We start from the raw sequence: 27,523 nt of genomic DNA on the forward strand, positions 1-27,523 counted from the left end.
CCGCGGCGCAGGCAGAGGAGCCGCACAGCGCCCGTATCCTTCCGCCCCCCCCACCCCAGGATGCCCCGCGGCCGGCTGCCCTCCGCCCCTAACGGACAGGCTTTAAATCAGCGCTCAGACAACCCCAGGAAACCGTCGCATCGGCGAGGCGGGGGCGCCCCGGCGCCGCCTGCCGCCCGGGCCAGGGCGGCCGCCTCAGAGGCAGCTCCGCGGGTGGGCCGGGGCCAGGGCCGCGGCCGCGCTGCCCGCTGCCCTTCCCGCCCTGCCGCGCGCCGTCCCGCGCTGGCTGCGCGCGCAGCCGCCCTCCCCCCACCTGGGGGCGGCCCGTGGGCGGGGCGGCCGGGCGCTCGTTTCCTCCTTGGGCGCCATTTTGTAGCGCAGAGAATCCGCAAATAAAGAGCGGGCGGGAGCGGCGCGCGAGGGAGCCCGGGCGGGGGGGACGCGGCGCGGCGGCGACCACCCCGGGTCCGGAGCGGCGGTCCCGGCAGAGCCGGCTGCGGGCGCGGGGACAGCGGCAGGCGCGAGCGGTGGCGGCGTTTCGCCCTCGATGTGACGGGTGCGGCCCAGGCAGCGAGCGTGCCGGGAGAGCGAGGCCTCCGCACCGCGGGCGGGAGGTGAGTGGCCGCGCTCCTCCCCGCCGCCGAGCCCCCCCCCCCCCCCCCCGGCACCGCCGTTTTCCCGCTCGCCGGGAGGGGCCGGGCACCGCGCGGTCCCGGGACGCCCAACCCCGGCGGCGGCGGCGGCTCCGTCCCTCGTCTCGGTAGGGGGAGGAGCGGAAGCCCTTAGAGCCATTTTGTGCGAGGCCCCGAGCTCGGCCTGGCTGCTCGGCCGCGATCCTCCCCCGCCGGCCCTCGGCAGCCGCCACGCCCGGGCACGGCCCCGACGGCCGCCGCCGCCCCCCGGGCGCGGGAGACGCGTTCCCTTTCTCCCTTGTGGGAGAGGAGCGAGGGCGGCCCGGCGGGGCGGGCGGTGCCTGGGCTGGCGGCAGCGGGGTCTGTCAGACGCCCGGCGTGAGGCGGCCCGTCAGCGGCCCTAGCCCTGTCCCGCCGCCGGGGTCTCGGCGCAGGAGGCGGGGCTGCGCGGCCGGCCCTCGCCGGCGGTAGCGGGGGGGGGGGTGCGGGACCCGGCTTCAGGCCGCGGCTGCTGAGGCGAATGTGAAGTCTGCCCAGTCATGGTGTTATTTTGAAGCCTTTTTTTTTTTTTTTTTGGTATTTCGGGAGCCTGGAGCCTGTGCCGGGGTTTTCCCCGCGGAGCTCTTTTTCATATCGTTAAAATAACTGGCAGTTACCTCAGGAGTAACTAGTAAAGCAGCTTACCTGGTGTTATTGAATTACTTTGTTTCTTAGTTGTTTTTTTTTTTTTTAATCCTTACATCCCATGGTTTCTAACCGTTGCAGTAAAAGGTGTCCAGACTACTGGATTTCCCCAAATTAAAGTGCACTTTCCACATTTCAACTCTCTTCATATTTAAATTGTCATTAAAACCTCAAAGCTTGATGAGATTACATAAAAATTCATTCAGTGCCTGTGACCACGTTATTTTAAGTGTGGACTATGGTTTTGTGTTGCTGGTTGCCAGGAGCAGATAAGGCAGCAGGAGTGGCACGTAGCAGCCGTCGTTAAGCTATTGATCATATAAATAATAAAGTATAATTGTATTAATTCCAGTCAGTTACACGGGAGTTTTGTTTTTGTTGATTCTTTTTGTTGTAGAAAGTGGCACTTCATCGTGCTCTTGCAAAATATCTGTGATACGCGTAGGAGAGAGATCCTGTCTTTCAGAGGAGAGACAAGAGACGAGAAGCAGCTCTTGCTGCACAGTACTTGAAAAGTTACGGTATTAAATGAATGTTTCAGTTGTAATGTTATTGTCTGTAGCATACCAATTCATGTGTTAATGAACAGAAAGCTAAGGGAGGTCACTGTGACAACTGATGTAGTCAGCCTGATGCTCTTAACGTTTCTGAAGAACACTGAGCACAATGGTAGAAATATATAGCAGTAATAAATCTCTGAGCTCTTGGGAAGTTACTGTAGGTGCCAAAAAAACCTGTTGCATGTGAGTAGTGAGGTGAAATTCACGCATACGGGAAGAGCACTAGTGTTTATCTGTAGATGTGATCAACCTAGCTTTTCCAAAATAATCTGTAGAATATTTTTTGCTTGTGTGTTTTTTGAAGTGTATGGTTCTGTCACTCCAAGTGATAGTAGGTGGCGGTAAGACAGTAACTTCTGAAGTGCGGTGGCCTGTAACCTCAGTCTTCAGCACTTTCCTGCTCTTCTCTGGAAGGAAGAGATGGCTTTGTGAATGGTGATGTGCTGGGTGTAGAGGCTGGAGTAGCCAGGTCTGGTGCTGCTGTAGAGACCTGAGTGCTGGAACCTTGCACAAGGTCTGGGGAAGATGGAGCATCGGCCTTTGATTTCTTGCAGTGATGACTGTGGTAACAATCAAGTGTTTATAATTGTTGTCTGCTGCTGCAGGGTTCAGAAGCCGATTCTTTGGGGAACTCCTCTTTTTGGATATTTGTGTGCTTCTGGTACTTTTCTGAGGACCACGTGAATAATGACTTGGCATCATCTGTGCACAGTTTAATTGGTGTTAGCTGTAGTCCTGTGGGATGTCTGAAAAGCATTTTTCTCTCTGCTGAGGGCTTAAATCTTTCTGAGATCTTCAAGACTACTTTTGAACACTGAAGGAGTTAAAAGATTGTAAAAATCTTTAGGAGCGCTATAGGGGGAGAGGTAGGCAACCTAAACACAGGGGTCAGGAGCATTCCACCTGTGATCTCAACTTATGCTGTGTTGTTTTGGATGACTGAGTTGAGCACTGGCGGTTCGTATCAAGTCTCTTATGCTGGAATATATTTAAGGTACGTTTTCGGTAAAACAGTCTCAGATAAGGAACTGCATCGGGAAGTTAAATGAAAATGCTGGAGTAACTTTGTGTGTGCGAGAGGGAAGGTGGTGGAGATGGGGGGACCTCTTAGGGTATGGAAGCACTTCAGTGGCTGTGAGTTGTAAGGCTAGGGACAGGAAGCTGTCATTCATCAGTGGGCTGCTTCTACTGAATGTTTTTGGAAACCTTTCTGTGGGTTCTAATGTTAGTTTTTACTTTATGAAAGGCTTGGAAGTTGTTTCATCTGTGCACTGTACTTGGTGTGAGGTTTTTTAGTAGTTTCGGGGGCTGGGAGGGTGGTGCTTTGCGGTGGTGTGTTTTGTGTGGTGGTTTTTTGTTTGTTTTTTTTTTTTTTTTTTAAATACCAGGGCCTTGTTTGGTAGAGTGCGGTGTATTTGTCAGTGCGTACTGTAGGTTGAAGAGCCTTTAGTTCATTTGGCATGTGTTTGTCTTATTGATGAGCAATTTTAGGATTTGATTGTCTTAAGATTTGGAAAAGTTAAATTAATTCCTTGGGTGGTGTTGTGAGAATACAATAAGGTAGTCTGTAAAAGTCTTTTTGAGAAAATAAAATATTTTTTTTGCTGCTGAAGAGCACTTTTTTGTGGATCTAAGTGTTCACAACCAAAGAGTTGAGACATCCTTTTCCTGCTACATGTGCGTCACAGCAGCTTTACAAGCTTGTCAAATCTTAACATTATATGCAGCTTCTCTGTTGGAAAGCATATTGCATAGGTGCATGCCTCTAGCAAACCTTGCGTTTGTTGTCATTTGTATGCTTATAATATTTGTGGACTGATTTTTTTTTTTATATAAACATAGTTGTAGAAAATACGTATTATTGTCTTGAGGTAAGGAAGCATGTCCTGTAACCCAAGGAAGTGTGACTATTTAACCTAGCACAATGCAATCCTATTGTGCTACATACACACAAGAGGAATTGAGTTTGATGGTGTATCCAAGCCATTTATTTGACATCTTTTCCTAAAATCATTAATGAGGGTTTTGAAATAACTGTGTAATACTTGCTGTTTATCAGAATCTTAAGAGAATAAGTACTTGGAAGAACATGTTGTTTTGATAGAACCCAAACATTCATAATAATGTTCACAACTGATTTACTTTTATTCCAAAGAGATACTGAAGTAGTAGTATAAATTGCTTTCCTCAGACCCTGATTATTTTCTGCCTTGTTAAATGTAATGTTAAATAGATGTAGGCACATCAGAAATGACAGTATGACCTAAACAGATATGGACAAAGTTGGATGGGTTTGCCTAATTAAATAGGAAGCATTGATTACTAATAGGTTTTTTTTTGACATCTAAAGAAAGTTGTGATTACCTTTTAGGAAAAAATGCATCTGTTGACTTTTTATCTAGATTACAGCAGCAAACTTGTCATAGTGTTGTTTTGTACTCTGGCTCTGCATTGTGTAGAACCAATATTTCAGTAGTCTAATATTGCAAATTAAAAAAATATGGCTAGAAGTGCACGTTTCTGACTTTGTCAGTATTTCATGTACACTAGTAACTACACTAAATAAAGCTTTTTTTTTTCTCCCCCTTCAGAGTTCACAATGACGAATGAAGAACCTCTCCCAAAGAAGGTATGTTTAAAAATACTTGTGACTTCCCCCTGCCCCTAGGTGATCAGGACAGCTTGATAAGTTGTGCTTTTCCTTTTGCTCCCTAGGTTCGCCTTAGCGAAGCAGATTTTAAGGTTTTACCTAGAGATGAGCTCATCTTAAGGTAAAGTAAAAAGCAGTTTTTCCACTTCATCGTTTTTGTGAACTTTCAATGGAAGATGTGTGACCTCCCTCTTCCGTTGTTTTTAGCATCCTTGTTCTGAACAACTATTTTATCCTTTTCATGATACATATCTTTTAAAGTTCTTGTCTCAAATATTTTTATATATAGTTTGGGAGGAAACACTTTTTTCAAAGAGACAAAATGCTGAACAATATTTTGTAATACATGAGTAGGAGGGTTTTTTTTCACTTGTAACTCTAGAAGATACGCTTGCTTAACATTCCTTGCTAGATAGCAAGTTATTTTTAAGCATCAGAAAAATGTCAACTCCTAACACCCACAGTAAGTTTTAGGTTTTCATAGTCCATGCGTTCTTCTCGGCATGTTCAGATATTGACAGTACAATGTTAAAAGGAAGCTTTCATTGCCTAGGACTTGCATAAAGAAGAGCCTGGCTATCTTTTTCAGCTTTTAGAAAGCTAAGTGTTAACCATGGAAAAAATGATAGGCAATCCTGTCATGCAGACTACCTGCTTACAGAAACCAGCCCAAGCCACTTGCCTCTGCATACCTGAATGTCCTGATTTGTAAAAAAGGAGCTAACTGAACTAGGGATCTGTGGGTCATCTGTTTATCTGCTAGAGTAAGTTTGTGTGAGCATTTTGGTAAACTTTAGCTCTTGGCTTTTTGTATGCTGTAAGTTATTAGTATTATTAGGGTCCCTCAAGTATTGCTGTTCCATAGAACAAAGACTGAACTGTGTGGAAACATGAGGATGCACTGAATGTATAGATCAGCTGCTCCCTCTTCCGGGCAAACTGTCCTGCCAGCTACTTCTGGAGTGACAGTTCTTTCCAGGGGGAGTCAACTTAATCTGGCTTCATATGTGTAAACCTGGGTTCTGGCTTCCTCTGAGTATCTGGTCTTTTGGGTAGTAAAGGATAATGTGTTTAAACAGTAGGCAGAAATGCTTCTTTGATGTTAAGTGGTTTAGGCCTTGTGAACGTATTTATAGAAGTTTCTGTAGTCAAGATTATCCGCAGAAATAGTGAACTCCTGAGTCAGCAGAGCCATGCCCTTGCTTCCATCTATAAATTTCCTGTCAAAGCATAGGTTCTGTGCAACTTGCTTTCTGATTGATAGTGTGAAAACAAAAAAAGACTTCCAACTGTAACCAGTTTCTGTAACTTGCAATGATTAGTTACTGCTGTAGAAGAGATCATTTCCAGCATATATTCCTGTGATGGAATACGCCTCAGGAGATAAAATATGTCAGCAGCTAAACTGTTAATGAAGAGACAGGAGGGAATTTGCTAATGACAGCTGTGTTATTATCAAGTCATCTTCTTAGTGTAGACAAAGCAACTTCTGCGCTCAGAAAGGCCACTGGATGGATTTAAGGAGAATAATTGTCCGTCATACTCAGAATTGGAAACCTTAAATGCCGTTTTGGCCATGTCCATCTTATTTGTTTGCCTTAAACAGTCCTATGAGCACTGTTGTTTTTTCTTTTAATGGGTGCATATTTAATGGATGTATAGTAAGTTCACCTTTAATTGTGATTTCATGTAAAACTTGCAGTTACTACACTAACTGCTGGCTTTGTAGGCTGGAATAAAAATAGAACACTATGACATGTATGTCATGTTTTAATTAAAGGCATCTCTACTACTGTCAGTCATAGAAAACCGTGTGTTGACCGCTACTGGATTGTCTTAAATTGAGATTTAGAATGCATTTTTTTGGTCCACGCTTTGGGGCAAATGCTTTTTAAGATACAGGCATGTGTCATCTGCTTTTGGTCTTTTAGGTAATATATCATCATTGCTGTACAATTGCACTGATAGAATACATACATAGAAAATACTAATTCATTCTTGTCAGTTCCTGTGCAGTGAATGCCGATTTCACTGTTCTTTTCCACAAAGTACCTAATTTAGATTTGCTCATTTTAATTTCTGTTGATTAAATATGAGGAGAATCAACAAGAAGCTTTTCAGTCCAGCCTTTTGGGAATTTCTGCTTGTCTCATTACTTTTTGCTGTGGACTCATCTCCTTCATCTTTCCCCTCCCATTTTTGATGCAGTAGCTACTTGCTTGACTATGTAGCAGCTTCTGTGAAGAAAGAAGAGCCAGTGACACAGTAACAAAGCATTTTATGGATCACAGCTGAAAATCTGATCAGTATTGCCATGATCCTTTAGCGTAGTGGTTAGTCTGTAAAACACTGAAGCACCCTGATTTAAACAAGCAGTTCTGAGGAAATGCAATGCTTTTACTGGACTTCAATCAGCATGGACATATAGCCAGTTGCTTTTGGAATGGCTTACGTGCAATAGTCTGTGTGCCCTACCCCCTAAGTGCTTATCGTTTTTTCTTGGAAAAAGTGAACCCCAAAGCTCAGCATAAAAAATGGGTGCTTCAAGAAAAGTAGTGGTGTTTTACAGAGGTATTTTGAAGCCATGGAGTCTTAAAAAGTCTGAGTAGTAGTATTTAGAGAACGAAGGAAATGAAATAACCTACATAATGCTGCTCAATTACCTTCTAGTTCTTGTGAGGCTGTAAGGAACCTCTTGAATGTAAATCTGATGGAGGGACTGCCTTCCTAGTTCTGTGCACAGCTCTGTCTGTTCTTTAGTAGCTTTCCAAGTAGCTCTTCAGTGAAGCTCTTCAGGTTGTCGCTGTTTAGCCATCAGATTACTGACATGAACTACTAAGCAGATCAAGAAGGGGATACTGAGTGAAACAGAACCAATTGGAGAGAAGAAAGCTGGCTTTTAAGCCTTTGTCTTTTTTCCATGCTTGAGTTCACTGATGAGCTGCCAGAGTTCTCCACAGATGTACCAGGAGGAGCAGTATGGGGCAAGGAGGTCAACGCAGCTCTCAGGTTTGCGTAGCCAGTGCATCTCTTACATTACATGTGTGAAGAGAACTATCTCTTTCTTGGATCTTGGGAAGAAAGCCGTCAGACTTAAGGTCTAGCCAGTGAGTTCCTATAAATCACTGGTTTATTTAAAGAAACTTTTGCAAGTGTGCACAAATTCTTAAATAAGTTAATTGAAAACTCAATTATTTGCGTTGCTGTAAGTGTTGATTTTACTTATGTCGGTTAAAGTTAACTAATGCAGGTATTGTGTGTAGATGAAACCTGGTAGAAAGGATATATCGTCTTTGACTAAGGCAGAAAAGTTTTCCAGAAGGAAAGGTTTTCCTACTGTAGTTGAAGATGTGCTAGCAGCAATCATCAGATTTTAATGGGAGGGGGGGATGGGAGGGTGTGACAGCACAAGAAAAATATTTATTTTTGTATTGCTACTGGTTTGGTTTTTTTAAGGTTTCTTTTACTGAACTTTAGAATGTATTTAGGGCCAAAAATCTTCTCTGAAGAGCCTGTAATGTGAGCTAGCTGGAAAGTTTGAAGTATGTAGTTTTTAGGATTGCTATTTATGTAGAAACTTTCATAATTTATCAGAGGTCTTTAATGTGTTCTGGTGTCTTATGGGGAAGTTGCGTGCTTTTATGCAAAGAAGTACAGTATTTCTGGATACAGTTTACATTAAAGTTTCTAACTGAATCGGAGATAAAAGCCTACTCTATGGCATGTGGTGACAGCCATCAGCTGACTGTTTCTGATAGCAGTAGGATCTAATGGAGGCTTCAGATTGTACTTGCACACTTTTTTTTTTGTTCACTTGTAGTTCTGAACCCTTGGACTGTACTTGAATTGTGATTGGTAGCTGGGATTTCTAGATGATGCTGCATCCACTGCTAGGTCAGCCTTAGCTTCTGCTGTCTGGTTTCAATGTGACGTGGCTGAGATTCCATCACTGAGCAAAGGCATCATTACAGCATTCCACAAACTTGCTGTCCTTGTCACCTCTTTCAAGCTCTGTGTGAAAACTTGGCATGGGAGATTCATGTAATGGGAATGCAGGCTCATCTCAGCCTTGCATGTCAGCAGCTGGGAGTCTGTATTGCTTAAAAAAGTGTAGAAGGATAACTGTTGTGCGTGGAGATTCAGTTGTACAATGTAAGACCGAAGTGGTGCAGCTGAAAATACTGCTTTTTTATTGTTCAGGTAAAACCAGATTTTATGTGAGAATCGTTCATTTAGAGAATGGTATTACAGACCGAAACACCATTCATGTAGTTATTTGGTACCTAAAAATAGAGTTTTACACCTGCCCTGTTTGATCATAGGATCGTCTGGTCTCCCATATCAGTGTAGACATAATAAACAGAGAAGAAGGAATAAAAAAAGGAGTTAAGTGTTCAGAGTTGGAGCACTAAAAATACTGTCAATGATCTTCAGCATCTTAGTTTTTTTAAAATGCTTTATTCTGTCATAGTTCCTTGTTTTGCTTTTTATTTTCTTTTGCATAACTTCAGAAACCACAACTTTGTAACTTCAGCTTTTCAAAGATCAGAATTCTGCTTTAATTCCTTCTGTTAATGATCTATGCTACTACAGTAAACAAGGGGAAAAGACCAGAGTGAAATAAGCTGGGAAGGCAGTATTTCGGAAAATAAATTAAAGGCACTGAACAGAAGTTACTACAAGAGAAGACTTAAGAACTTAGATCTGTGTCACTACAGAAGTACATACACATCAGATGAAGACACACAACTGCAAATTTCATTGAAAAGGAATTGATCCCCTTTCAGTAAGGGCCTACTAATATATTTGCTTATTTTCCCGAGCCGAAGTTATTTATAAGAATGGTCTGCTTTGTTAATGAGGATGTTTTTAAACTTTAATTATTTCTTTTTTTGTTTTGATGCTTTTAGTCTATTTGTCTGTTTTAATGATTTTTTTTTTTTTTTAATCGCATGAAATAAGCCTGCTTCTTATTTTTGTCTTTGCTAGTTGCTAGCTTTCTGGTTTGTCTGAAGTGAGGTGAAAACCAGATCAATTGCTAGAAGAGAAAATTGCGTCTGAGGTCTTCTGTAGCTGTAGCAAAATTGAGACAGTCTCTGTGTGTGAAATTAAAGCTGCTGCGATAGAAGAAGGTCAAGTTTTATAATTGTTCGCTTGATTGTTGAATTCTCTCTGAGTATGTCAGTGTGGTGATCACAAGTTTGTTCTCTACAAATTTGTGACCTTGTTTGAAGATGGACTGCAACGGTCTTCAACAGGTTTTTGAAAAAATGTTACGTCTGAATAGTTGTGTTTCTGAAAGAGTTGGCAGGCCTGTGAATTGAAAAGTCCGTGGCATGGCCTAGTGCACTCTGTATTTTCTTCTCTGGGACTTCAGTTCTTGCTTAAAAACTAGCAGTTATTGAGAGATGACCTATGGGTATTACCTCTGATGTTCTTGGTGACTGTAGGCTACATGTGTGGGGTGTTTTTTTTCCAGTGATGGTCTGTCATGTCTGCTTAACTTGTTTCAGGTCTGCCTTTCACTTGCTTTTTGTATAACTCCTATTATGGGGTGTGTGTGTGTGTGTGACTATTTTGACAGCATTACTGTTTTCAGGCTGTGAGATGTAACTTAGAAATATCTATTTGAAAACCAACTGTTTTACTTAGTGTAGTTCTTTCATGTGGAAATTAGTTTCTCTCTTTGAGTTTGCTATGTAGTAGGCAGTTTCAGTTTTACTTTGGGGGGATTGAAGTCTCCTGAACTAACCTAGAACTCTTGTAGTCAAATGGTGATTGTTTCTAACAGTGTTCAAGAGCTGAGAGAGAAGTTTAAGGGTTAAGTGGGAATACAACTACTCTGTTCAACAGAGTGCAAGAGAGTTATATAATTCATGCTGATTTCATCTTCAGCTGAAGAGATGCAAAATTTTGTTGCTGCTAGGAGGAAGAGATCTTGTGCTTACATTTGTTTTTCCCATTGATGTGATCTCGCTTGCTGTTACAGACCTGATGCTTTTTAGACCCTTTAATGAGCTATTTGAATTCACTAAAAGGTCAAAAATGTTCCAGAGTTAGGTTTTATAGTTTTGGTTGAGGTGGTGGTGTAGGTTAGGGAGTTAAAATAGAGCAGTTATGATGAGTCTGGTGTGAAATAGATGGTAAAGCGAAAGGGTAGTTGGGAGGACAGAACAGAAACCTTCCGCTTCTGTAGTAGTAAGCTATTAGATGAATTTGTTTCATAATGTAGAATTCTACCATTGTGAGGAAGACACATAGTTAGAAGCAAAGTACTTCTTCAAAAACAAACAAAACATAATAAAAAAAATATCCTGTGAACTTTGGTAAGGCATGTCATGCTAAGCTTTACTGCAGACTGTTACTTGCTACTGATTTGATGGTCTGTATCGAATGCAATGCGGTTTTTAAGTGTGAAGTTTTCTGACTGTGGATGAATTGCTTAAATAACATGCCTACAAAGAGTTAGTAAACTGTTTGGCTTCTGGTTGAGGATTGTAATTGGAGTATGGTCTTGGTTTGAATGAGCTGGTATAACTACTTAACCTAGGCTGGGAATTCAAGTGTATTGTAATACACTTCTGCTTGTCTTGTTGTTCACTTCGTAACAGACTTAATGTTGTCTTTGTATTTTGGTTTCTGTTACACAATTTTGTTTGAATTGTTCTGCTTTGAGAACGAGATGCATCTTAGGTACTTTACACAGATAACTAAGAAGTGTTTGAACCCAATGTTTATCCAAAATATTATAGTCAGTTTTAAGATGTCAATTTTAAGTGTTGCAATGCACAGCTACCTTTTTATCCTTTTGAGATGCGAGGTGGATGTAACTATTTTCATGATTGGAAGCCCCTTTTGTAAAACCGGAATTGTCTTTTATGCAGTTGTGTAATTCCCTCTTGACATTTTCTGATTATAGTCTAAACATGTGCTCTGAAAATCTAGGAATGAGATGATTTAATAAACAGTTTCAGAAATTTTTTTTCTCTTCTTCTCTGCAATAGGTGGAAACAATATGAAGCATACGTGCAAGCTCTGGAGGGCAAGTACACAGACCTTAATTGTAAGTTAGCCAAGTTTCAAAATGGTGTGAGTTACCTGAATGTTTGTATAAAGCAGAGTGTTCAAGTAATGTCCGTGCTTTCTAAAACAGTTAGAAATAAGAGGTAATAATCTATATGTCAGTTATTTGTCAGAAAAAGGGTCCCAGTTTTTCTTTCCTAGTGTAAGTTTTCAGCCTTTCCCAGCTTTCTCAGCCACTTGTTTTCCTTTGCAATCTTGCACAGCACTTAAGAAGTCTGTTTTTACATCTGTAGGACCATCTGTACCCAGACTGCTGGGGGTTGGGGGGGGAGGAGAAGATCTCAAAACATAACCCCACAAATAGGTGTATTTGCAGGACTTTTCCGTTACTACTCCATGATGTTTGTGCCTTCAGTAGTCTTACAGGATTGTAAACCATGTGGGAGGGGCAATAGTTTGTGGAGGTAGAGGTCTCAAATGGGTCCCCAAGTAGTGTTTGAACTGATCAGGCAAATTAGATATTTGGTTGTCAATCTTATGTGGTCTTTAAAACTTGGTCTGTACTTCAGTCTGTCAAAAGACAATATGGGAAAAACATCCTACACTCAAATGAGAAAAGCTGCATACGTTCTGGAATTGACTGCATCGCCAATCCTAAATCACTTTTAAAAATGGTGTTCGCAGGTAGAGACAGGCTGTTTCATGTTTTCTGCGTATGTTTGCAGTCTGAATACTTAAAGGAGTACCACCGAGTTGAAGGGTTTTTTTCTGTCAGTCCAAACTGATGTTCTCTCTCTTCTCTGTTATATCCCTCTTCTGCAACCCCATAATGTTTGAGTTTTGGAGAGGCTAAAATACAGCAAACATAAGCAGCTGATTTGATTCTAATCGCAAACTGTCCTAACATAAATAAGTTGTAACACTGTCTGTTTCTCAATTCTGAAGACTCTAGTGCAGGTTGTAGTAATCAGTGTTATTATCTGGAAAGAATTATTTAGGAATAATAGTACTGGAGCAATTTGTGATGGTCTTAGTTACATTTACAGCCCAGCACTCTCAAGTAATTAGAAAAATTACAGATTTTAATTATTCCAACTTTCTGTCATTTTATAAATGACAAGTAGCAGAGTGAACATATACTGTTTGTGTCGGGCTGCTTGCACGTGTTCCCATTTGAGTGATTTGGAAATGTGCTGTGATGCCTTATCTTGTGTTTTATAAATGTTGGTGGATCAGAAGAATTCTTCTAGTTGCAACTGAACTGCCATTTCTGAAGTTCTCTGATGTCTCACTGTTTACTTATGGTAGTATTGAGACCAGTTTGGGGATAGACCAGAAATGGCACTGTTTTACAGATTACTGGGGTTTTTTTGCAAGTGTAGACTTCCCCCCTCCCTCACCCTGGCCTCAACATTTCATATAGGTACTAGGGCAGTTCCAACTTTCCAAGTTTCAGACTGCAATTTGTAATAGTGGTTGGTTAAGCAAGCAATTTGGAAGTTATCTCCTGTATAAACATGGAAACATTTTCAAAAGTGTAGTAAGTCTTAAGGAAGGATCAGAAAGATGTATTTAGAACTAACTGTTGTCCAGCTTCTCTAATACTTAATGATAGCTTGATTTTTCTTATTTATGCTTGTTATAGTTGTGCTTCTTTATGTAGCTCTTTTGTTGTTTAGGAATTTAATTTTCACGTTCTTGTAGTTGTCTTAAACTGTTCATGAGGGGATGCTACAAAACGTGCTTTTTGTGTTGTACTTGTGTTAGCTAATGATGTGACGGGATTGAGAGAATCTGAAGAGAAGTTGAAACAGCAACAGCAAGAGTCTGCCCGAAGAGAAAATATTCTGGTGATGAGGCTGGCAACTAAGGAACAGGAGATGCAAGAGTGTACTGTAAGTATTTAGAGAGGCTAAGTGTTTTCACACTGTTACAGGAATATCAGCTTTTGAGCCAGTACCCATGTGCTATGTTTTTCTTATACCTATAGCATCTTATTTTCTGTGCTTAAAGAAATGACAGGGCACCTAAACTTTCACTGAATGAGTAAAGATCATTTCTTAAGCTTGCTTTTGTAATATTAGTTACTTCCATTGATTTTTAGCTGCAGTGGTGCTTGGAAGGATTTTCGCTTCAGAACCAAGCTAGTTCTTGCATGAGCCGTGCTTGCTTTCTTCTAGGATTTATCAACTGTGCATAATTACCCAAAATGTTATTTCTGACTATCATTGGATGCAGGAACAAATTGAAACATCAGGATAAGACTGTGTTTACTGGATTTCATTTAGGAGATTTTAGGCTGATATTTATGTTGAATTTGGACAGCAAGGTATTTGTAAGATTCTACATCCATTTGGCTAGGAAGGGGAGAGAGCTACTAGTTTTTTTAGAGGGAGCTATTTTGAAATTTGGCAGATCTGTTTTTCGGGATTTCTGACTTTCTTTGTACTGAATGCCTTTTTTGTTGTTTCTGTTTCTCCCTCCTTTATTTCTGTGACTTTGTTTTCTTCTGTGTTTGGTTTTGGTTTCTTGAAACTCTCTTCTACCACTTCTGGAATTTTAATCTTTTTTGGATTACGTTCTTAACGTAATTTTCACCTGCTGCTTTAATTCGGCAGTTCCTGAGGGAAGACTGTAAAAAGCTTCTTATTGCTAGTTTGTGTAACATACTCTTGAGAGCTTCTCTTACAAAAAGTACAAGCTCTGTGCAAAACTAATAACTGGGAATGTAGCTTTCCTCTCTTATGTTCTTGTAGCCTTCTTTTTTTCCTGTAGGTTTTCAGAGCTGTCAGTTATAGTAGTGTGGCACTTAACCTGTACACGTTATTTTCACTGCTCTGAAGACCATAAGATGACTTTAGTTTGTAACAAGCACTGGTATAAAAAGAAGAAATGAGGAAGTAAAGTTTACTTTGCAGTGGCAAAAAATGAATCGCAGAATCACTGGGATTGGAAGGGACTGTGCACAGCTGGGATTTGAGCATCTTCTGGAATGAAGACTCCAAAACATCTCTGGGTGACCTGTACCCAGTGTTCAACCACCCTCACAGCAAAAAGCATTTTTTTATGTTTAAGTGGAATTTCCTGTGTTTCAATTTGTGCCCATTGCCTTCTGTGCTTTCAGTGGGCACCACTGAGAAGAGTCTGGCTCCGCCTTCTTTACTCCCCTCATCAGGTATTTATGCACACTGGTAAGATCCCCCTGAGCCTTCTCTTCTCCAGGCTGAACAGCCCTAGCACTCTTAGCTTCTGCTTGTATGTCAGATGTTCCAAGCCCTCAGTCATCCTCATGGCCCTTAGTTGGCCTTGCCCTAATATGTCCATGTCTCTCTTGTACTGGGGAGCCCAGAGCTGGACCCAGTACTCCAGATGTCTCACCAGTGCCGAGTGGAGAGGAAGGATCACCTCCCTCGACCTGTTGGCAGCACTCCTCCTAATGCAGCCCAGGATGCTAATGAAGAACTGTTCTGGCACTGTACTGCAACACTTCCCTAGTAGTAAGACTACTATATTGATCCTACTTTTCTTCTTCATTTTGCTGATAAATCCTGCTGTGAGGAACAGCAGTAATAAGAGGTTTTTTCTTTTGAACTTCAAAGCATAGAGCTGAAATGATGAATACTGAAAAAAAAGACATGTAACTTTTTCACCAAAACCAAATTTGTGTACTGTTTTCACCTTTTTTCTTCCCTACCTCCAAAAAATGAGTTAGACAAGAAATTCAAGTATTTAAGACTACGAGTTGTTTTACAAGATCATGAAGATTTACAGGATTTTTGGCTGCACGTTGTTATAGATGTTTATAGCTGTGATGCATAGGACATCTGTTTAGAAGGACTTGTGAAGAGCTTTTAGTAATTTCAGTGTACTTAAAAAGGGTGGGGGATATACACACAGAACGGAACTAACCCACCAAAAAGAAACAAAACCAAGCACACCCACACTCCTCAAGTGGCTTATGTTTTTCTAGGTGAATAACATCAAGGGTGTAATCTCCTCCATAGTGCATGGAGGTAGGAAGATGCATCCTTGAAGGAGGGGGTTAAAAGCTACAGCAGAGAGTTGGCACCTTTAAAGTGTTTTCAGGTTCAAGTGCATGTAGTTTTAAGTAGTTCTGAAGGACTGCTTGACTTTGTATTGCTAGGTAGTATTTTTCCAGTAAAGTAACAGTAGCAAAATAAATCGTGTTTGAGATGGTAAGCTAGCTATGCGTAGCTGAATCATTTCGTAAATGAAAAAAAGCTATTCACATATCTGAGTTATTTGACATGTCTAGTTTTTAGTCAGTACAATAACCTTTTTTTATTTTTAGCATAGTTAACCATGTTTTAGAATCTGTATTTATATGTAAAATATTTCAGTGACAGTTTTTTATATGTAAGCCTTTAATGTTTCCTGTAACATCTTAATTGGAAAGACTGTCTGTGGTGTCACATTTCTTGAAAACCACAGATGAATATTTACCATATAATACTTACTGTTCATATTATTCTTAATGTATTTTGGGGACATGTTTTATACTTAAAAGCTTATTGCATTGAGGTCTTGCAAATTTAAATGGGTAAAAACTTAAAAACACCGAACCACATTCAAATGGTGGTAGTTGACAAAAACATAAACAAGTTTTCTGATTACTGATGTGGTAAAAAAACTTTGCTAGTTGAAATATACTAGCTCCGTTTTAAAATGAGATGTGATAGACTTTGTCTTAGTTGATGTTTTAATTTGTACCCTTCTTTTAAAAAGTTTAAACACAACAAAACCTACTTGAGCTTATAGAAGTCACCAGTCATTGTCTTGAAAGTGTAGATGTGCACGTCAGAGTAGCACTACCAGTATCATTGTCCTGATTCTGTTTCAGTACTTTTTTTGAAGAAACAAGATGGTAGTTGAGTACATTCTCTCATGCTCTGTGCTGAGTCTAGCAGCAGAATATATGGGTTTCTTTTGAGCTGGGAGCTTACTGTGAGTCTGGCTGGTCTTGCAAACTTACTCCGTGTTGTTTAGGGTTGCTAACTGAAGAGCTAGATTGACATTCAGGTGTTTAATACCTCATGTGCCCTGTTGTCAGCAGCAGCCTTGAGGTACCTTTCCCCTCTCAGGAAAAACTCCCTAAAAGAGGTTGCTGCTGTTAGGGAAGTGCAGGTAAGGTACTAGCTACTGTTTCTACGTAAAGCTTTATTTCTGACAGAGGTGATGATGAAGTTACTGCTACTTCAGGGAAAGGGCTTAACCCTCTCTGAAGCTCCTGCATAGCCACTGCAGGTCAGTAAGTGGACAGGCATTTGGAAATCTTTGCTACTCAAATAGGGTTTCCATGGAACAGATAGCAAGGAGTGGAAGCTTCCTGTGGGTGCAGTTGGACTATAGTACCTAGATAGTCATTACTCTTAATAACCTACTTGTGGTTTAGGTTACAGTTCTGTTGTGGGTTTTTTTGGTCTTCTCATTAGCAGTTTCTTTCCTCCTTTTCTATAAGGACATGTAGTTGTACTTATTTAGATTACAGGTGCTTAACTGAAAATGTAAGCATTCAGTTTTGTTAAATTCTTCATGTCAAAGGATTTGTTCATTGTGGATGTCTTTGGACAACTTCTACTGTTACGGCTCTTACTTCTGGCAGTAGAGGAGGGGAGGGATCTGGGCCTAGGTGAGACAAGGAACATGGTAGTTTTTCATCTTGATGCCTGTCTAAAAATAGGTGGGTAACCAAGTTGCTATAGCATAATTATATTTGTGGAATACGTTGCCAGATGGGGTATCTGTGTGTGTACAGACATCTGTTAAATGAGCTCTTCCACTCTCTACTAGCGCTAGCCTTCACAAAGAATTGACATGTGGTTGAAATACTTCCAGTAGTGCAAGCATCGGAAAGTTGAGTGAATAGAAAAGATATATCAATACCAATAAATTAAATAGATCCTTATTCATTGAGCAACATTTTGTGCATTCAGTGAGACAAAGGACCTGTGGGGGGTAAAGTGCCATCCAAGAAATGTTAGGATAATCTTAATTTGGATTTCCTGTTTCTAAGTAATGTTTGTAGGCGGGTTCTTGAGTGCTTTATTTCTTGAAAATATTTTTATGTGATGCTTTATTCCTGTTATGTTTCTTTCTGGACACATAAAGGTTTATCTATTTATAATGTAAAGTATGATGGTTACTTCAAAAATTTTTTGTAAGTAGCTAAGTATTTTTATTTTGATAATATCAAGTTAATGTGAAGTCAATGGAAATATTTCAGTTATTTCAACAAGTTTGAGATCACTCAGCTGAAGTAAAATCCAAGAATTGTGCTGCTTAACAATATATAAATAAAAACATGTTGTCCTCAATCAGGAAGTGACTGAGGTCACTACTGCACATTTTTAAGGTAAATAAAATGTTATTACTGAACTTTCTCTTGACCATTGCTGCGTAAAGACCCTGTAACAGAGGACCTGTATATACAGGAAAACAGTTAAACTGACAGTGCTTTTGACTGTGCTGCTTGTCCTAAGTAAAGGAAAGTGTGGAGGGAGACTCCCTTTCCTTTCCCTTGCTTACCTCCCTTTCCCTTTCATTTTGCTGGTGATACCTTGTACTGTTTCAGTGAAACTCTGTTGCTATTGAGTCTGGTTGCAAGAAGGTGTGTGCAGCAGGAGGCACACCCCACCCCCCCAACTTTCAATTAATATTTTAATCTCGTGATTTTGTTCACCTCTTGCTGATGAAGAAATACGTGTGCTACAGGGAGCATAATAAATTGAACCTGAGAATGAACACTTTCTGTGTGGGCTGATGTGATTTTAGTGATTAGCTGGATTGTAAACCCGTACTGTTTAGTACATTTTAAGATTGTTTTGACGGGATTAAAATATAAGAAACTTTCAAAAAAGTTAATCCTATTTAAATACATACCAGTGTTGACTAATGATTGCTATATTTAAAAGAAATCCCCTCACAGTTACTCCTCCTGAAATTTTGATTGTATTGTAGGTCTTCTGGGTTGTAAATTATAAAATTGTAAATCTTTCAGATTGTGGTTATTGCAAGAGAATCAAATACAACCAAAATCTGTTCAACTAATGTTAATATTTCTAAATTATTTTGTTTAAAACATAAATGTGCAAACTTGCATGATAAGTGACTATTACACTTGCAAAAAGACATGCAAGTTTGTAAAAACCTGTTTAGTAGTTGCTTAAAAATATTACTTGTTAACATTGGCTGTAATGTTCCACAATAACTTTCACTGAGGTTACATGGAAATTAGTTGTTTTAAGTAGATAACTCTGTGTACTCTTCCCCCCTCCACCCCCCCAAAGAGTGCAGGGAGATGTAAAAGAAAGGGAGAATTACAATGCTCCAATCAATGCTTTGGCAAATGTAAACTGACATGCAGAAAACAATTTGAAGCAGAAAAAGGGAGAAAAAATTGGCCTTGCAAGTTTAGGCTTGGCAGGAGGGTGGGATGGGGGATTGGGTGAATATGCACAGGTAGGCAAAAGTGATTTTTATCCTGCCTTTTTGAGGGTGCAGTGATGAAAAAAGGCAAGCTTCCTTGACATTATCTTTGGAATAACTTTGTATTGTTATCTAAATTCCTTTAAATTTTTAATTAATACTGTATAAATAACAGCCTTGTTTCTTACTTTATGCAGAATCAGATTCAGTACCTCAAGCAAGTCCAGCAGCCTAGTGTTGCCCAACTGCGATCAACAATGGTGGACCCAGCCATCAACTTGTTTTTCCTAAAAATGAAAGGTGAACTGGAACAGACTAAAGACAAACTGGAACAAGCCCAAAATGAACTGAGTGCCTGGAAATTTACGCCTGATAGGTAAACAAAACAAATACTCCCCAGTCAAGACTTCCCTGACAGTCCCACTACGAGAATGCTATGGTGGGACAGCCAAGTACTCGTTTCCACACCAAGACTCAGACGTTTTGAGGCAAAAGCCACATTCTTATACTGTCCAGCTTGTAATGCTTAATGTAAAACTTACCAGATGAACCTTGTGTTTCAGCTTTTTTCTCCCCCTTTGCTTCAGAGGCCTGACGGCGTCGGACTATTCTGAAGAAATGGCCATCTTCGGGGAAAAAAAAAATTTTTCTAGAACATGTAGACATTTGCAGAATTGTTCTATTTGAAGAAAATAGAGGGAGAAACAGAAGTCTTAAGTCTGTGGCACACTGTGTCTACAGACAGTTTGGAGGAGAGAGAACCTAGAGATTATAAATCATGAATTGAACATGTAAAATTCCCGTAAAATGTAGAAGTGGAATATGCTTCGCTCTTAACCTTGAGCCTAGTGACTTAGAGACACTGTAAGTCAGTTTTGCCAATAAGACTGTGGACTTCCTGCTTGTTCACTGAACTGCTGGGTCAAAACTCAATGAGGTGAATTTTGCATTAAAGAGTTTACTTGCTAACCAGTTTCGAATAGCCATGAGAGTGCCATTTGATATCGCAACAGTGGTAGTGTACACATTTGACTGTTTAGCCTTTGGGCTCTCTAGCACTTGATGGAGCCTTAAGTCAATGTTGCTAAATAATGAACTGTTTTCTGGATGGTTGGTAATAACTGTGGACGCCTCAATTAGGACTGTACGAAAATGTACGTTCTATCTAATTGCAGGTTGAAAATTGTTGGAAGCAATATATATTTGATCACAACTAGCGTGTATAAGAAAAACTGGTTGTGATAAGTATTTCACTGCATGTTTTCATGCAGAAATGAGACTTTTTCGATCTTCTATACTAAGAACTGATCTCAAGTGCTCAATACAGAAGGCACACAATGGCACCTGTCTTCAGTGTTGGTGGGGTGTTTTTATTCCTTTGTACACCTGGGTTTTTTGTATTGCACTTCTATATAAAATGTGCCTTGAAATAGTTGTAATATATAGTTCAAGGAACACTGCTGGTTATACTGTTGTATTGTGAAACTCATGGGATGAACGAGAATTGAACAGGTTGTTATTTCTACATTGTCTCGTTCTCTGAAAACAAAGTCAGTATTTTAACAAACCAGAAAAACCTTAAATGCATGCATTTTCCTTGGTGGAATCAGTGAAGGACCCTTTGCTGCTCTATTGATGCATCTGTTCTGTTGTCCTAAGTTACTTGTAAGAGTAGCGATCCGGAACAGTTGGGAGTGCATGTCTGAGGTGTGTAAAGCGAAATGCAGATTTGGTATAGCATTTGTGTGTGGTTTTTTTCCCCGTAGCAAACTGAGTTTGATTTCGGTAATTGTGAGGTTTTGATTTTTCAAAAGAGTTGGGCAACATTTTATGACTCAGTCTGATCCTAGAAGATTCAGTTTTAAATTAAAAAAAAAAAGACATCCAGCTGTCACAGAAGGCGATGTATTTGAACTGTTTTGATGACTTTTATTAAGATATTACATATTTTTTATCTCGGGAGTGTCCTAACTGTTGTGCTTCAGATGATACGGGATCGAAGAGTAGTGTACTTATGCAGGATTATTTTTTTTTTCATGAGTAATGACTTAACAGCAAAAGAAATACCTACAGAAAAACTTTACATTTTTAAAACTGATACATCTGGAATGATTTTGCTATAGCAGTATATAAGATTTTAATGATCTAGCATCAAAACAGAGGTAAGACTTGCATTAATAAATTGTTAACGTGTTACCAAGCCATTTGTAAAGCTCACTATAATGAGGAATGCTGTGCAGATTGCTTTTTTAACTCGGGAGTTCAGAAAATTATTTAATACATTTAGATACAGGTTGGTTGTTCTCTTAAGTCCTCAGGCTCTAAATGTGTGTGTACAACTGAGGAGAGACAAGTAACTTGCCACTTTCTTTCAAGCAAAAGTATTGAAAGACAATTCTGTTATTTCTGTAGCTACAGCATACGCTAATATGCATCATATAATTTAAGTTAGTGGTGTGAATGTGCACAATTCATATATGCAGTAGCTGGAATACAGAAAATCAGAGTTATTTCCTGGTAAATTATTGAGGCTCTCTTCGTTAACTGGGTTAAGATTTTACTGATTTTTGTTTCTGGAAAGGTAAAGAAATGATGACTCATATAAAGTATTTATAGGATTTTTCAGTCTCTTTGCATCCTGGGTGTCCCGTGTCGTGTCCTGTCCCACCCACCCCCCAGCTGCTTTTATGGTCCATCCTTGTATGCAGCTATCTTACTTCACGACATCTGGCCTAGTTTTTGAAAGAGATAGTGCTCCTGTTCAGATCCATAGCTGGTCGACTTAGGGTAACATGTTAACTGCAACCCTAAGTGGTATTAGTTCTGGGCCTTAACCATAGATAAGGGTGTACAGCATAATCATTGCTGATGTCTGGAGGGGGAAACAAAAGGGCATGTCATCAAAGGAATGGCTATGCTAAGCTATTTCAACCATCATTAAACAGAGGCTATGCACTTGGATTAAAAATTAGTAGAAATACCATTTGCAGTAAGCCTCATACAACAAAACACTAGTCTTCTGAAATTTAACCACTTACATTCTTACAGGTTCTGTTGCATGTATATTCAAGAGGATTTATGAAAACAATGCCAAACTTAGTTTTACAGCTAATAGGAGTTATTTTAATAGTTACTGGATTTTGTGTTCTTGCATGTGTTGTCTTTTTTGTAAATTGCAAGAGGAGATTGCTTGGTGCTGTACTAGTTCAGAACATCTGGAAAAATTTTGATGGAAAGAAATAGCATTATAGGTAACTATGCAAATTTCTATACAGGTAATAAATATTTTACATTTTGGCAGGAGTTAACATGAAGAAATTAATGGGATTCTAAAATTGTCCCCATTTCAAGGTAACTGGTACTTCATAATTCTACAGTTGACGTTGTTTTGTGAAGAGAAAAGCATTAAACGACTTAAGCACTGTGAACTTCTTCAGCTTGTAGCGATGATGAATACAGTAACAGGAATTTGGAAATGGCTAAAATCATTGCATGTCTGCCTAATAACTTTTGGGATATGTCACATTGGTTATCTCCAAAGTGGTCCTGCTTTACACAGAATGAACATCTCTAAGGAAACTTGCATCTTAAGTGTGCGACTTGGACTGTATTAGGTCAGCACAATTTAAACTTCAAGGACCTGACATTGGACATCACATCAAGAAAGAAAACAGGTTGCTGCCTTTAGCAGAGTTTCAGGCTTCCAGGACTTTACACAGCCAGATTCCTTCTGGAGCAGCCCATCTGAAAGATTTGGGAGAGTCAGTCGGAAAATGTTAAATGGGGCAGAGTTGGCAGAACTTAAGAGTTGTCTAAGGCTTGAATGCTTAAAAGATAGTTGATAAGGAGATGATTATTTTAAATTCTTTTGGTTGGGTATTTTGGTTGCAGGAGAGAACTGTGGCTGTGAACTGTAGCAGAAATTTCCTGTTCTTTTTTAATCCTCAAAACTTCTTTCAATCTTTGTCGCTTGTTTAAAAGCAAACAAACAAAAAAAACTAAATGACCTCCTTGGTCTTGAAAAGTAATGCAAGTCCTGCCATTGAATTCACAATAAACCTATTCAAGTTTGGGTTGGTTTTCTTTTTGGCAGAGCTTATGCTTCTGTAGAAAAGAGGACAGCTTCATTATGTTGCAAAGCCTATCAAAAGGAGAACGGTTTGTGGTTGCTGTCCTGACCTTGGCAGACCAGGAGTCTTAAAAGACGTTAATTTTTCTCTCTTACGGAGTCAGCTGTATTGCCTATATATTAATTTGCATACTACTTCCTATAATGCTTTACAATGCAGTTTTTATCGTGAAGATTAAAGATGTGTGATGTTACCCATTTAGTAAAGAAAATCTTGTCAGTTCAAAATATTTTTTTCCTGTTTCTTTCAGAAACTGGACATCCTAATGATCATGACTTGTGATTTGGAATCTGTGATTCTAAAGGAAGTAGATTAATAATATACTCCTTCCTTAATTTCCTGACAATTCTTCACTGTATTTTACTTTTTTCCTCACGGTGTAAGATGTGCTTAGGAAAAGCAGACCATAGAAATCATGAAACAAACTGTGTACATTACTGTCAAATATATAAACTGAGTTGAAAAGTAGACATCTAATTTTTTTAACCAAGGATACCTGGACAGCATTTAAAAGAATGTCTGAGGTTCTTAAAGAAAAATGGATGTCACTATGAAAAATGAACATGGAATTTAATATTTTCCCCCAAGAAACTTTCTTCTCTTCACCCACATTTAATTATTAAATTTTACTGGCACAATAAATGAAGGTTTTTGATAATTCAGTTTACAGGTGTAATTTTCATCAGTACTTGATCTTTTGAATTACAAGGCACATCTTTAATCAAATATTTAACTCCATTAAGAATTAGCACATGTAGGATTGTGCATACTGATAATCCAGATGTTGGTATCAAAAAAGAACAATGTGCTTATTCGTATTTGCAGTAATAAAACTTGCCTTCCACTTTATGGGACAGCGACAGAAGATCAGCTGGCATTGGAACACCATGTGGTAACTATAGGGAGACTTTCTGCTATGACAATTATGTTGAGGCATAATGTTCCTTGAATTGTGACATGCAGAAATTGCATCTCCTTTTTGTCTGTAACTGTGATTGCGGAAGATTACTGAAGGTTTTATATTCATTTTGTGATAGATGGCTCTTTCCTTTGCAGCCAAACGGGCAAAAAGTTAATGGCGAAGTGTCGAATGCTTATCCAGGAGAATCAAGAGCTTGGAAGGCAGCTGTCCCAAGGACGTATTGCACAGCTTGAGGCAGAGTTGGCTTTACAGAAGAAATATAGTGAGGAACTTAAAAGCAGTCAGGATGGTAAGGGATTTTATTAAGAAAATGGAAGTTGCTTTGCACTTCTGCTCATTTAATTTCCTGATGATACACATAAAGACCATCTTTGCCAGAATGAAAGGGCAGTATTGAGTAAAATACGACAAGTTTAAGTCTTAAATATGACAGTTAAGCAAGACTTTACTATTGGTACTCTTCACTTAAAAAAAACAACAAAATAAAGAAAACTCCCCAAAAACAAACAAAACCAAACTAAACTTAACTTTGGGAGACTGGTGGGATTTGGCACTCCTGTAATACAGTGTTTGAATTTGAAATTGCCAGACTCCATACTGTAGGTCTTGCTATTTAATAGGGAATGTTTAGACTGCACACATTTTTGGTGAATTGGTAAGATGAAAGCTGTTAACGTTGCATGAAGCTAAGCATGCCCTGAGAGCAGAATGCTTCTTGTGAACTCTTGACTCATTTTGAATTTATTTTTTTAAAAAAATCAACAACTTTTTAACAACGCCTAAGAATAAGAATAGGGTTATTTTTTTGCTTAGGTAACTCAGATGAACAAAAATATCTCATTATTGCATTTACAGTACAAATTTTACATCATTGTAAACTTAAATTGAAATTACCTGTGAGCTCTGACCTCTTGTGTAGTTTAAATGGAGGGGGAAAATGCAAATTTAAAAAAAAAATCTTCAGTTGTGAGTTCTGCGTAGAATCAGTGGGGTTTTTTGGTAGAATGTTACAGAGTAGGTTATCTGATTATTACGGTAAGTCTTGGGACACAAGCTATTTGGACACAAACTTGGACATGTTTTTGTTTTACAGCTGCAGTCTGTAAGGTAGCATAGACTTGATCTGGCATTATCGAAGTCTGATTTTTAAGGATAGATCCCCCCTGCCCTGGATCATATTTTTGAGATAGTAGTGGTATAAAATAATATGTAATAACTAGCAGTCTTAAGGTAAATTATTCTTTCTGTAGTTACATGTTGTTGGAGTAGTTACCCTTCTGCTGCTTAACTGCCATTTAGATAATGCACTTCATCTGAACTTAAGGAGTTCATAACTGAAGCAAGCATGGATATTCTTTAAAGTTTTCTGCTCTTGTGTGCAGTATCGTAAAGTAAGCTCCAGAACTGAAGTGTGTTCTTAGTCCCTGTTGCTTCTTCCCTGTATGAACAAAGACTATAATAATCCTGCGGTAGCAGTTTTCATAATATTTTTTTCCATAGCATAAAGAACACTTTATGAATTTTTACAGTAATACGCAGTTTGCATTTTATTTGCTCCATCATATCAATGATAAAGTTGAATTAAAGACTAAGGGATTCGGTGTTTCTTTTACTGTTTTCAGGTAAAATTTGTTTTGCTCGAAAGTGCAATCTAACTGTAAAAATTCTTTTTCTTGGTACACGAGTAATGAAACATTCTGTAGAATTAGGCAAGTTTTGTTGGTAAGAAAGTCTTTTAGTATCCTGTTACGCAGGGTATAAAGGATTAAGAACAGTAAGAGATGAAATTCCCTTGTAATGTGATTAAATCTTTGTTGGTCACTGAATAGGCTTTTTAAACTATTCGGGTCTGTTATATGCAGATGTGGTTCATGGTGACTTTTGCAGTATTTCTGCTAAGGTTTTTATACTTGAGTAAAAGTAGATACATGAGGATTTACTTGCAAAATGTTAATTGTTGGAATTGAGCTGCTTTCCAAATATCTATCTTTCTTGCCCAGAAACTAATTTCTTCTCATATATTCTGAGTAGCAGTATAAGAAGTGTGTAGATGGTAGTGAAGCATTTCCTCCTTCAGAGGCAGAGTATCAAAACCAGTGCATACTTGATGGCTGAAACATAGTTTGAAAGATTTCAGCATAAAATACTGAGTTATGGGATTTTGATTTTTTTTGTCTTAAAATTCAAGCTATATATGGGCTATTAAGTATTTGCAACAAATGTGTTTTCTTTATATAGAATTGAATGACTTCATCATCCAGCTTGATGAGGAGGTAGAGGGTATGCAGAGTACCATTCTAGTTCTTCAGCAGCAATTGAAGGAGACTCGCCAGCAGTTGGCGCAGTACCAGCAGCAGCAGTCCCAGGCCTCCAACCCAGGGACCAGCAGGACTCCATCTTCTGAGCCTACAGACCAGGGAGAGGCTGTGGGTAAAGACTGCAGCCGCCTGGCAAACGGACCAAGCAATGGCAGCTCCTCCCATCAGCGGACGTCTGGGCCTGGATTTTATAGGGAGGGTAGCGGCACGGAAGATGACTTCCCGGCTTCTCCAGGGAATGGTAATAAGCTGTCCAACCACTCTGAAGATAGAACTGGTAGAGGAGGTGGTAGCTACATAAACCAGCTCAGTACTGGGTATGAAAGTGTAGACTCTCCCACTGGCAGTGAAAACTCTCTCACTCACCACTCAAATGACACAGACTCCAATCATGATCCTCAAGAGGAGAAAACGGTGAGCATGAAAGGTAACAGAACTGTGGGTTCTCGTCATGTCCAGAATGGTTTGGACTCCAGTGTAAATGTGCAGGGTTCAGTTTTGTAACATTTTTCTGCAACATTTTTATACAGTGTCATTTAAATTGGGAGAGGATACTGTCCAGAAGCTGTTTAAATTAGTGCATACTTGTCACGATTTTGCCTTTTTGTGGGTTTCTTTTTGCTTCAATACCTCTGCCACTTTGAAAATTTTAACAGTTAATTACGTTGAATGTTGCTAAAAGGACGTTTGTGTAGCTCAAGTTATTTTTATATGAGTTAATGTGAAGTTGATATGGAAATTATTTCCATAAAGTATAACATAAATGATGTCTGTACAAATCTGTGTATATCTAGAACCTGTGCTGTGTAAGGGCATTCTTACTCATACTGTTCTACTTACACCACCTTCAAGATTTGTCGTAATAGCTGTGGGTTTGACTGCCAAGTTTGCCCAGTACAGTAGTTTTATCACTAAAAGATGGACTTACTGAAGGAGTCCTGTAGTAGTTTCAGTGTTAATTACAGTTTTTCCCACCATACATCTGTGCATTTTCTCCTTAGGTGACCGAATGTTTATGAATTGTGTGCATAGTTACTCAGTTTTTAAGAACTGTTGTATCCTGTTTATGCATATTGCTCTGTGACTCCAATATTATCTTACCTGTACTGACCAAACCTAAATAAAAACTTTTAATAATGTAATTTCTTCATTGTTCTG

At 39.4% G+C, this 27,523-nt stretch overlaps 1 protein-coding gene across 2 annotated transcripts; it reads left to right on the forward strand.

Moving 5' to 3' along the window:
- The first annotated feature begins 398 nt into the window (after positions 1 to 398).
- Positions 399 to 27,507, forward strand: WTAP (WT1 associated protein). 2 transcript variants are annotated; one of them, XM_075413722.1, is made up of 8 exons: positions 400 to 614; positions 4,468 to 4,505; positions 4,592 to 4,647; positions 11,531 to 11,589; positions 13,317 to 13,444; positions 19,193 to 19,371; positions 24,182 to 24,336; positions 26,286 to 27,507. In XM_075413722.1, exons 2-8 carry the CDS (start codon positions 4,476 to 4,478, stop codon positions 26,867 to 26,869), a joined length of 1,191 nt encoding a protein of 396 aa, XP_075269837.1. In that variant the 5' UTR covers positions 400 to 614; positions 4,468 to 4,475; the 3' UTR covers positions 26,870 to 27,507. The 2 variants fall into 2 exon arrangements, 1 of the variants encoding a protein (XP_075269837.1); XR_012763149.1 differs by lacking the exon at positions 26,286 to 27,507 and having other exon boundaries at positions 399 to 614; positions 19,193 to 19,932; positions 24,182 to 24,270.
- The last annotated feature ends 16 nt before the right edge of the window (positions 27,508 to 27,523 follow it).

Source organism: Opisthocomus hoazin, chromosome 2, assembly GCF_030867145.1.
Source record: "Opisthocomus hoazin isolate bOpiHoa1 chromosome 2, bOpiHoa1.hap1, whole genome shotgun sequence".
In the NCBI taxonomy this organism is placed as follows: domain Eukaryota; kingdom Metazoa; phylum Chordata; class Aves; order Opisthocomiformes; family Opisthocomidae; genus Opisthocomus; species Opisthocomus hoazin.